Source organism: Microtus ochrogaster, chromosome 17 (assembly GCF_000317375.1).
Source record: "Microtus ochrogaster isolate Prairie Vole_2 chromosome 17, MicOch1.0, whole genome shotgun sequence".
NCBI classification, from domain to species: domain Eukaryota; kingdom Metazoa; phylum Chordata; class Mammalia; order Rodentia; family Cricetidae; genus Microtus; species Microtus ochrogaster.
The window spans coordinates 30,889,051-30,900,752 of NC_022019.1; the positions used below are offsets into that span (position 1 = coordinate 30,889,051).

General features: G+C 47.7%; 1 protein-coding gene across 5 annotated transcripts in view; it reads left to right on the top strand.

The window, feature by feature from the left end:
• The window catches only part of Cldn10 (claudin 10), a 77,144-nt gene that overhangs the window by 53,034 nt on the left and 12,408 nt on the right, over nucleotides 1-11,702 (top strand). For 4 of the 5 annotated variants that reach the window (XM_005355667.1, XM_005355668.1, XM_005355672.1 and 1 more), the window contains exons 2-3: nucleotides 11,170-11,331; nucleotides 11,414-11,495. In XM_005355667.1, the coding sequence (XP_005355724.1) occupies nucleotides 11,170-11,331; nucleotides 11,414-11,495 (244 nt within the window). Of the gene's footprint in view, nucleotides 1-4,886; nucleotides 5,176-11,169; nucleotides 11,332-11,413; nucleotides 11,496-11,702 lie in introns of those variants that run through there. The other variant, XM_005355665.2, reaches the window with a different exon arrangement.

Below are 11,702 nucleotides of genomic sequence, written 5' to 3' on the forward strand. Positions count from 1 at the left end.
GGAGGTCCACGGGACACCCTGATAAGTGGGTTAACCCTCAGGAGGTCCATGGGAACACTCTGATGAGTGGGTCCACCCTCAGGAGGTCCACGGGAACACTCCAATGAGTGAGTCCACCCTCAGGAGGTCCACGGGACACCCTGATAAGTGGGTTAACCCTCAGGAGGTCCATGGGAACACTCTGATGAGTGGGTTCACCCTCAGGAGGTCCACGGGAACACTCCAATGAGTGGGCCCACCCTCAGGAGGTCCACAGGAACATTCTGATGAATGGGACCCTCAGGAGGTCCACAGGACACCCTGATGAGTGGGTCAACCCTCAGGAGGTCCCCAGGAACACTCTGATGAGTGGGTCCACCCTCAGGAGTCCACAGAAATACTTTCATGAGTGGGTCCACCCTCAGGAGATTGAAAACAAACCAAGGCAACTGTTAGTGCACTCATAACTTGCAACGAAGTAAAAATGAGTGCAGAAGTAAACATACGTATGTTTATTACCTGACTGTACATGATGAATGCATGCATACATATGTGTCTGTAGTGATGTCCTGCCCTGAGTATTCTTGGCACTCTGTAGTGTGTGTGTGTGTGTGTGTGTGTGTGTGTGTGTGTGTGTGTTCTACCAAGATAGGATTTCTCTGCGCAGCTTTGGAGCCTGTCCTAGAACTAGCTCTGTAGACCAGGCTGGCCTCAAACTCACACAGATCCACCTGCCTCTGTCTCCCGAGTGCTGGGATTAAAGGTCTGTGCCACCAGCGCCCGGCACTCTGTAGTTTTTATAATAAGCAGATTCCAAATAGAACTTGTGTAGGACACCAAGAGTGACTCACATTAGAGGGAAGAGTACAGATACGCTGTTTTAACAACTAGTTTTGGCGTTAGTGCCTTTATTAACAGGTACTTGTAGCAATATTTGTTTGCCGAGTGGTTGTTTAGATAACACCGTTCTATTTAGGGCTTCCATTCTTCCCAGCTGACTACCAGCGTGCTCGCTCACTGGAATCTAGGAAGCAGCTAATGTATACTGAAACCAAACGGGATGCTCAGAAAATCCTTGAGCTGTGTTCAAAGGCACACCTGTGTTCTTTGGCAGGGGAACCGAGTCTCAAGTAAAGAGTTTCTGCAAACCTCCAGTTCAGTTGGCCAAACTGGTTTTCACTCCCATTGAACAACTGGGGGTGGGGGTGGAAGTGAGGGGAGCCTCTGTTTTCCCTGAATGACCATAGTAAGGCCACGCACATAGCTTTAATGCTGAAGTGTCAGAAGCGGAAGGGATGATGTGTTCCAGGGCACAGCGTATCTTCCAGCAGAGTTTGTCATTCGTCCAGTGATTAGTGCTTCTCGTAGTGAGAAAGGGTGCTTTGTATTAAGCAAGTTCTGATTAAGATGTTACACGGAATAAATCGGATTTTCTGGAGGACTTCACTTTTACTCTTAAGAACAGTGTGCCATGAAGAGTTAAACGAAGTGTCAGCGAGCTGAACCCTACCAAAAATAAGGAAGCGTTTGTCAGTTGACAGCACTGTGTAAACTGCTTTGCAGATTAACTGTAAAGGTTATTTGGGACTAAATGATCTTACATAGAAACAAGACTTTCTTTTGAGACAGGGTTTCTCTGTAGCTTTGGTGCCTGTCCTGGAACTAGCTCTTGTAGACCAGGCTGGCCTCGAACTCACAGAGATCCACCCGCCTCTGCCTCCTGAGTGCTGGGATTAAAGACGTGCGCCACCACCACCCAGCCAGAAACAAGACACTTATCTTTTTTTTTTTTTTAAAATAACCTCTGCACGGCCCACCTTCATTTTCTGTACACTTTTTATGCTGGATCGCACGGTACTCTATAACACCTTCCACCTTCTTCTGACTCCGATGATTTGAAAGCTTAAGTTATAGGACATCTAACTAAATGCTTGATTCATTACAGACTGGGCTTTAGACATTACAGAAAGTATTTTTCCATTCCTGTGGGCTCAAAGATGTAACTTTTTACAACGCACATGTAATGTGGTCTAGGGTATGGACATTGTCCAATCTCAAAGACAGGGCAAAGCATAAAAGAGAAAGAAGCATCCTGGAGTCCACAGGCGTGACGACCCTGGCTAAGGAACTAATGGCAGCTCCTGTCCAGGCCACAGTGTACGCTTTTTGCACTTCCCACTTGTTTTAGGTTGAAACTATGTGTTGCAATATCTACAATAATAGAACACTTCTATTTTTAAGTTTTCAACACAGAGATTAATCTTTCTCTTCCTACTACAGCACATCTGTTGTGTTAAACTGTTTGTATACATATTCATGAGTCTCCGCCCTCTCTAGCGTGGCTCACACTGGGAGCTTTGAAAGTACTGTTGCCTGGCAGGCCACCCTGGAGACGTGAGTGTTGTGGTAAGGCAGGGCCAGGGGCTGCATGGAGTTCTTCCTGGGGATTCAGAGTCTCTTGCTTCTGAAGCGAGGTTTGCATAGCTCGTGGATTGTTTCAGCTTTCAGAGAGAAAACAAGAAACCATCTTTTCACAGTTATGTCTCTGAAACAGTGTGCTTTTGGATCCAAACAGCGGAATTTACAACTAATCACTCCGGAAGCACAGACCCTACTGGAGGCCTAATGGCCATAACTCTAAGCATCGCATCTTGTCAAAAGGCAGTGTCCTATCAAGTAGTAACAAGACAGAGTTAACTAATCCCCAAGACACAGCAAAGAGACTGTGAACAGGAACAAAATTATAAATTTGATAATACTAATTCTTAACCAACTTCACAGAGAATGTGCAGGCTCAGAAAACCAAACTTCCATCAAGAATGGGATTCAGAAATTTGACACAAAACTCTGACAAAGGGCAGGGACCTGGAGATGGGAGTACTGTGTGGCAGAAAAGAAGAGAGAAGACTCTTTGCACTCACTCTTGGAGGGGAGCTGCAACAAGAGATGACAAGCAAAGGGCTCCGCACACTTTGCTCTTAAGTTTGACCCACCGGAGAACCTGTACTGACACACTGGAGTAAGTGAGGATCAGGACCAGAGTAGGAGGTAACCATGTCTGCCTCCCACTGACCACGCCACCCTCAGGTCCATTTCCACCGCTAACCGGTCATTTCAGACTTTGACATGTTTCACTTGATTAAAAACTAAAAAAGAATAAAAGCCACCAAGACAGTTACTCTCTTCACAATGGGCCAGACCTAGCTCTGCACGGAGATTGTGAAACTCAGCGAGGAACTCGCTTGTCTACAGCTGACGGATTTTTATGGTTTAGACCTTTGGTTACTTTTGGCAAGAAATGGATCCTGAAAGGTCACACCAAGAACTGCAAGAACTTTGAGTGGACAATAATAAGCCCATAATGAAGCCAGTGTCTTTGTTCTCTCGTTTATGCCCAGCTTCGCGACCTCAGGGGCTGGAAGGACACGTTGGTCTTTGTGTTTATCTTAAGACAGCAGAAAAATGATGGGCATGAATGAGTTTATTCTTCAATGGAGCGGGAAAGGTGGAGGAGCTGGTGAAGGTTGAGGAGAGGGCTCAGTGGGAGCAGGAGGACCTGAGTTCAGATCCTTAGCACCCCTGCAAAAGGCGGTGTGCGCCTTAAACCACGGGGTGGGGGGGTGGCAGAGAAAGGTGGCTTCTCAGAGCTCCCTGGCCAGCCGGTTTGCCAAAATGGTGAAGCTCCTAGTTTTGTGATGGACCCTGTCTCAAAAAGTAAGGCGAACAGCTATAGAGGTTGATATCTAATGCCTACCTCTGACCAACACACGCAAGCACACACACTCACACACAAGCACCCACCCACACACATGCCCATACTGGTGCACACACACACACACACACACATGCAAACACATGAAACCAAAGTTGACGAGGGCGATAATACAATCGGTAGAGCAATCGCTGTCCAGCATTGATGACCTGGGTTCAGCATTTACATAAAATGAGCTGATGGTTCTCTCCTCAGTGCTGAGGAGAGAACAGGGAAAAGTCGATCCCTAACACTAGCTGGGCAGCCACCTAGCCCAATCTGAAAGCCTTAGGCCCCAGGGAGAGAATGTTCTGTCAAAAACCAAAGTCGATAACACCGGGGTTTGCTCCCTGGTCTCTGCATTCACACGAACACACACACACACACACACACACACACACACACACACACACACACACAGAGTTGAACAAGATACATATAGATCTCTCTCCCTTGTTTCAGAATCCTCCCTTCACAAACCGACAGCAGCTGGTAGCTCTTGGGGAAGTGAATCAAAAGGTCAAAAGGCTGCGCCACCTCTAGTGCCGTCACTGGGCTGCTGGAGACTCTGCTCCTTTGGAAAATAGGTCCGAGCGACAGAGCGTTTGATTATTACTTTCCGCATATCATTAGGCCAAACGGAGCTTCAGAATTTTGAAGGCAAGGCCAGTTTCAGTTTACTCCCTCCCTCCTTAACTAGCCAAACAGGGTCTCTCAAAGAAGCGTGGCACACCGGCCATTAGCGTTCAGCAAAGCGAGGCTGCGTTTCCGTACCGTGTCCTTTCAGGGCACAGCAAAGCTGTTTCTGCTCTGCTTTCACAAGATACCCAGTGAGCCAAGCTATTTGCCACCTGTAGGGTTGGGTCGGGGATGACTCGGTGGGAGGCGCAGCAGGTTGTCCACATCTGCTTGTCCCTGGACAGATCCAATAAAAGCCGTTTTCCGCGGCTTGTCTGTGAGAGATTCGGGGACCTCGAGCCCAGGAGCGCGCTGTCTTGAGGGCTTTGCAACTGTGGGCAGCCGACCAGCTGCTGGGAGGAACCCAGGAGGACGAGCCCCAAATCGCCCTGCGCGCAGGCAGGGGCGTGAGTGCGGGTCCGCTTGCGCCCTCTGGTGCCCAGTGGGCGGGACGGAGGCGGTGACCAGGGGCGGAGCCTCGGGACTGGGTGCGCGGGGGTCGCCACGCCGAGTGGGATCAAGCGGGAGAGCGGTTGCAGGCGGCGGCATGGCAAGCACGGCCTTGGAGATCGTTGCCTTCACGGTCTCCATCTCGGGCTGGGTGCTGGTGTCCTCTACACTGCCCACCGACTACTGGAAAGTGTCCACCATCGATGGCACGGTCATCACCACCGCTACCTATTTTGCCAACCTATGGAAGATGTGCGTCACCGATTCCACTGGTGTCGCCAACTGCAAGGACTTCCCCTCCATGCTGGCGCTGGAAGGTCTGCATCCCTTCGGGTCCCCATTCCTGCGCGTCCTCTTAGGAACCCGCCAAGGAGGGTTCCTCCCTGGAAGGAGGTCGGGCCCCACTCTGCCCCCGGGGGAGGGTCTACGATGCCGGTTGTCCGGTGGGGCGTCTTCTGAAGCTGGGAACACTTGATTGGGGAAGCATATAGGATCAATTCGGGTGGTTCGGGAGCGACAAGGCTGTTCCTGTGTCTGTCTGGGACTGTCGGGACAGGACGTTGAAGCTTGCCACCCCACCACCAAAATCTGATTCTTATTAAAATGACACCCCTGAGGTCCGTGAATGCTCGCCCTGAGATCCCTTTAGCCGTTCATTGAGTCTTTGAAAAGCCAGGAACAGAGGAGTGGAGAAAGTACCATATTGAAGTTTTTTTTTTGTTGTTGTTGTTGTTGTTTATCTAAAAATCTCTCCTACAAACTTGATGGCTTGAGCTTAATACCTCCTCTAAGTTTCAGGAAAATAAATAGTCCTTGTCTGTGCAGGCGTGAGGTGGCTGCGGAGGGTAGGGAATGTTGGCCAGCTCGAGTCAGCAGAATGAGTGAACACACTTCCAAGCTTTGTGCGTGCATGCTGGGTCTTCTTAGCTTGTTTTTTGTTTGTTTGTGTTTGTTTTCTCCAGATAGATAGTAACATAGAATCGATTCCGCACCAGCACAATGCTTGCTCAAGTTCTAGGCTCTTCCAGGATTTTACAGGCCACTAAAAGGATTCTGGCAGGAATTTAAGACGAGCGGTTTGCATTGCTTCTAGATTTGAGGTGTTTTCCTTTTCTCTATTATTCCTCTTGCAATTTTTATTTGCATAGCTGGGTAAATAGAAGACTTGATTCCCCTAAGACAGTGCTTTGCCACAAAAAGCAAACTGTTGCTCAATTCAGTGTTTGATGGAAGTTGGTCTAAGGGAATAGGTGCCTGCCTGCAGAAGGGAGGCACCCAGGGCTGGGCCCTGTTGTATAAAGTAAGTAGCCGGAACACTGTTTATGGCATGCATTGCTGTTGAGTTTCCTGGGCTCAGCAGAGCCCACATTCAGGAGATAACAGACAAGCTCTTGTTCCTGTGGTGTACATCCAGGAACGCTGCTTTCACAATGTGGGATTTTCCTGCTGTGTGTCTACTGAGGAGACTTTCTGTGATTCGGGCTGGGTGCTGAGGAGGATGTGACATAGTTCTCGTTATCAGGACCTTGAGTTAGGCAGGCATAGAGTGTGTTATATGTATGCCACCCATATATGCATATATGCAAAGTGGGCAATCTCCTGTGATTAGAAAATGATATTTAAAAAACCAAAAACGAAATGTCCCACAGTGCTTTTAATGAACAACACCTTTGAAGTCGGTGCAGATAGAAAAAGCTTTTTAGCTGCTGCATAGCTCTTACTGGTCTGAAGAGAGGTTCACTCAGCCATTTAGTCCTGGTGGACACTGGACCCCTGCCAACTTCCCCCTGCTCTTAGTGCCTTCCTGGAGCCCTTCACGTTCACCTCTTCCTGTGCATGCAGACTTCTGCACCCTGCTCGATCGCCGGACCAGAAGAACAAGCGTTTTAGTGTCCAGTTCACACTGCCAGATTGCGTTCCAACAAGAAACAGGGACAGCTGCTTTGCCACTCTCTCGCTGCTGTTCCCGCCCAGAAAAACACATTAGATCTGCGGTCCCCTTACTCCCTGTGAGTCCGACCACTGAAGCTTATTCATTGGCCATTTCTTCTCTATCTATTTCTATCTTGTGACAGTAGTTGTATTGTTTCTTCTTCTTCTTCTTCTTCTTCTTCTTCTTCTTCTTCTTCTTCTTCTTCTTCTTCTTCTTCTTCTTCTTCTTCTTCTTCTTTTGTATGTGCATTCTTGATTCCTTGGTGCAGTCTGAGCCCACCAAAGAATCCCTCATTCTAGGCGGATGTGAGAGCCTGCGACGTAGAGATGTCTACGTTGTGGTGACGTAGCCCGCAGTCTAGATGTTAGCTTTGCCGCACCTCTTGTTTCCCAATGTATTATACCATTTTTCCCATACTGAACTTTGAAAATAATGACGTAATTACGACATCAGTATTTCCCTTGGTGCCTTCACCCTCTGTGGTGCACTAGGACATTTTCAAATAAACTTCTGTGTCTCCCAGGAGGGTTCAGCCATCACTCCTTTTTCACATGAAAAGGAGTTGATCTCCCCTCCCCAACCTCAAGTGGAAGTTTCCAGAGAAGCACCCTCCCCCCAAATCCCACCCTGCCTTCTTTCCACCTTGGGTTTTCAGGGCAGGTATGTTAGGCTCTGGGCCTGATATTTGAGGTGGAAGGAGAAAGTTGCCTCGCTAGGTGTCTACTGACCAGAACAGCCCTGTCTCCCCTGCTTAAGTCACGCACAGACTCCGGATCAGGATTGCCAAAGAGAGAAGGCTGGTGACTCTTGCTATCTTGTGTTATGGTCAATAGAACACCCCGTTTGGAGTCAGAGATCTCACTGTCATCCTCTGGAGGATTCAGTGCTGCTCCCAGATTTCCCTTTGGGAAAGAAGATGCGCGGCAAAGCTAACATCTAGACTGCGGGCTACGTCACCACAACGTAGCCGTCTCTACGTCGCAGGCTCTCACATCCGCCTAGGATGAGGGATTTTTTTTTTTTTTTTTTGGTGGTCTCTTACTCTCGTGCCGGTCACCCTGCGCCTCTCCCCGTTTTCCCATGAGAAACAGAGATGCAGAGAGATCCATCGGTAAAAAAGGCTCCTGTATAAATGGGAGCTCGAGAGCTGACATTCCGTGTTCTACCTTCCCTCGTCCACTGTTTGCACAAACGCACCAAGCTACTCGTGTAAGACAGGCTTGGGTTCTTTCCAGTTAAACACGACAACTAATCGTGCTTCTGACTTGAAACTGAAAGGAAAGGCCGTATCATTTAGAAGACATCTAACTTTGAAGGGTTACCTTGAAGGTTTCTTGCAACAGAATCCATTTGGTCCGAGTTACTGTTTGAAAATCTCACCGTTGACGGAGCAGGCAATTTCTATCTGTTGCTAACTCTGAACTTCTTTTCAGTTATTTTTAACCATGTGCCGTCCATTTTTGCTAATGGGGGCTTTTGCTCTTTCTTGCAGGAGAACTATAAATTATACCTTGAGAACTTCTGAGTGACTACATTCATGCCTCAGCACCTCAATGTGTTAATTAGCTATTAACGGGGCCAGTAAATTAGACCTGTCAGAAATAATGGCCTCCTTGGCTAGGTTTTACTACCACCTCCGTTGATGGTGGAACTTCTAAGTTTACCCCCGGGAGCTGTTAAAAGGCGGGGTGGTGAGGTCTGTCTTGCGAAAGATAAACTCTGCAAGTCTGCCCTGGGAATCTGTTCTAAGGAGGGGCAGGCCCCAGTTTACAAACCTCAGGCTAATTAACAAACACCACGAACAGTTCCTTCCACAGCTGGCAGGGTAGCAGGGGAGCTTTCCCCTCGTCTGGGAATGTCGGCTCCCCATTACAGAGACATTGGACCAACTATTGCCTTTAGTGTGTGCAGAAACTCAGTAAATTATTGCCAGTGTTCTGGAGCCAGGGTGAAGTGCACTGCCCTGCACCCCAGGTGGAGAAGATCACATTGAGGCAGCATGAGAACCTCCTTGTCCCCCTGCTCTCTAACATCTGTGCTTGGAAGACAGATCAGCGAGGGGACTTTAGAAGGAAAGATTCTGGGGAAAACTGTCTCTGAGGCGTAAAGTCTACTGAGATTTTCCCTGCCTTCAAGCTGACTGGCTTGGACTGGTTTTCTAACACTTTCCCGTGCAGGGAAACTCGTTGCCCGCTCTCCATGACCAGACTATAAACTCAGCCTTTGGTAAATTTCAGACCATCCATCTGCCCATGAGAAACCCCTAAGACAGTGGGAGCAACTGTAGAGGATGGTTCCTAATAAGGGCATGCTTGTTCCTGTCTTTTTCTAAATGAATATTCTGCATGGAAGTCTCCCTTTTCCCAGGGCAGTTTCCTGGGTTTCGATGGCCTATGGTCAACAAATGAAAAACTCCAAAATTGAATAATCTAGAAGTTATGGGTACATTTTATTCAAATAAATTGTTAATCATTCTGTTTTACTTATTACGTTTTTCTTCTTTCTTTAAAACGGTGTCTCTCCATGGAGCCCAGACTAGCTTTGCGTTCATCATCAGTTCTGGGCTTACAGGCCTGTGTTCCCCAAGCCCAGCTTCATAGTTGCTATTCATTTTTTCTGTCTTGATCTTACTTTTTCTCATGTATTTTTTGCAAAGGCGGTGTATAGATAGAGCTCAGCATTATTTGTGGCTTCGTGAGAGTTTTGAAGCAAAACACATCCCACACTGACAAAGGATAGTGCTGTGCTTGTGTCTCATGTGTGTGACTGCCTGCGTGTGTGTATATCTCTTTCTATTTTTGTTGTTTAGTGTTGGCCCTCAGAGAAAGCTAGCTGCAACCTTTGCTGTCTTGGGTTCTGTGGTGCACAGGGAGCCTTGTTAGATGGTCCTTGCAGTCACTTTGACTTTGAGAGGCAGTGAGAGGTCTTGCTTCTGCTTTTGTGCTGTGGCAGGAGGACTCACGGGCCCAAGTTGAAAACAGAGTTGGTTCAGTATTCAGTAGCAGAGATCTAGACAGTTTTGCAGCACTGTTATTGTTAATAAAAGAATCCTTCATGATTCGAAATCACTAAAATAAGCTTCTCTTCTTGTTCTTGATAACCTCCACACTAGTGAAATTAATTTCACACCCTAAAATTGAAGGGCCTTGCTGTGGCCGTCTGTGTTTATGGGGTTCAGGGTGTGTTACATTGGGTAGGAAGAACTGCTTTGCAACGTGGGTCTTAGTAACAGCAATTCACACTTTAAATTCCCGTACAGAGGAGTACGGACTGGAGGCAACCAACACTTACTCCACAAAGTTCTATTAGTCTTCTACTATGAATTAGCATTGGCTTTGCTCGAATACAGGATAGCGATAGATCACTATTGCTTATATGGGCACTTAAGCTTTTTTATTATTCTTTTTTATTAAAAGGCTTCATTCCCAAAGAAAACCTTGTGTGTGTTCCTTTGCTTGTCACATTTGCCGACAACTGGTGTGTGCCCCTCTCGTTGCGTCAGAGCGAAAGGCGTTGTTTCAAATGAGACGAAGTGGTCTGACTGGGAATCTGGGGTGTCACTTTGAATTCTGTTCATGTAGAACGGCTCAGGGCCTGGCCCAAAGCCCTGCTGAAGCTTGCCACCAGCCCAGCTATGCAAATAAAATCCGTGACTGTGACCATGAGTGGTTCAGTAGGAACAAGCTGACTAGCACAAGGCTCTCGTGTACATGCGAGCAGTTGACTTGATTATAAATTACTTTTCTAGTAGGCAATAAGTTGTCTTAAGCCCAACTTTATTATATCCACCCTAACAATAGCAAGGTGCCACTAAGATAATTTCTTAGTCTCGCCATGGGCCCCTAACGCACGCTAGCTAGTCTCATATATACAGTTCCATTGATACCAGGAGACTTGACCCTGGGGCCATCTTGCTGCCCAGTTATGACCATTCTAATTGTGCAGTTCCAGACTCACCTCAGTGTCTGTTGAGAAGGTGGGTACACTAAGGAGTTAGAATGAGAAGCAGTGGGGCCTGAGCTTCACAGTCCTCTCCAGGGTGGGATCCTGTCTAACATGGCTAACTTATCTGCAGGAAATCACAGAGCTTCTTCATGCCTGAGGTTCCTCCTTACTAAGGGCAGGAATAACATAGAGATCTAGCCAGAGCCTCTGCATAAAGCGAGCCTTAAAGTGCATGACGTAGATTTGTTGGCTTTCCTCTCTCTCCTGCCTTACTCCATGAGTTAAGGCAGTATACCTTAACTCATGGGGTTACTCCCATTGTGTACCCCCCAAGACAGTATAACACCCAACCCAAGTGCCAACACAAAGTGAGGTCTTCTCTCTGGAGAGCTGAGCATCCTTTGTTCACATAAACGACCTGCTCTGATTACAGGCTACATCCAGGCGTGCAGAGGACTGATGATCGCTGCGGTCAGCCTGGGCTTCTTCGGGTCCATCTTTGCACTGTTTGGAATGAAGTGTACCAAAGTTGGAGGCTCAGACAAAGCCAAAGCGAAACTTGCCTGCTTGGCTGGGATTGTATTCATATTGTCAGGTAATTAATGACTTCCACCGAACAAGGTGCTTCAGGGTGTCAATGACTCTGACTGACTGCAGTACCCGCTGGTGTTTTTCAGGTCTATGCTCCATGACAGGCTGTTCCCTGTATGCCAACAAAATCACGACAGAATTCTTTGATCCTCTCTTTATGGAGCAAAAGTAAGTGTTGTTTTCAGTCCGCATGTTTCTAGTTCACAGAAAAATTAAACTAATGGCCGGGCGGTGGTGGCGCACACCTTTAATCTCAGCACTCGGGAGGCAGAGGCAGGCAGATCTCTATGAGTTCGAGACCAGCCTGGTCTACAGGACTGGCTCCAGGACAGGCTCCAAAGCCACAGAGAAACCCTGTCTCGTAAAACCAAAAAG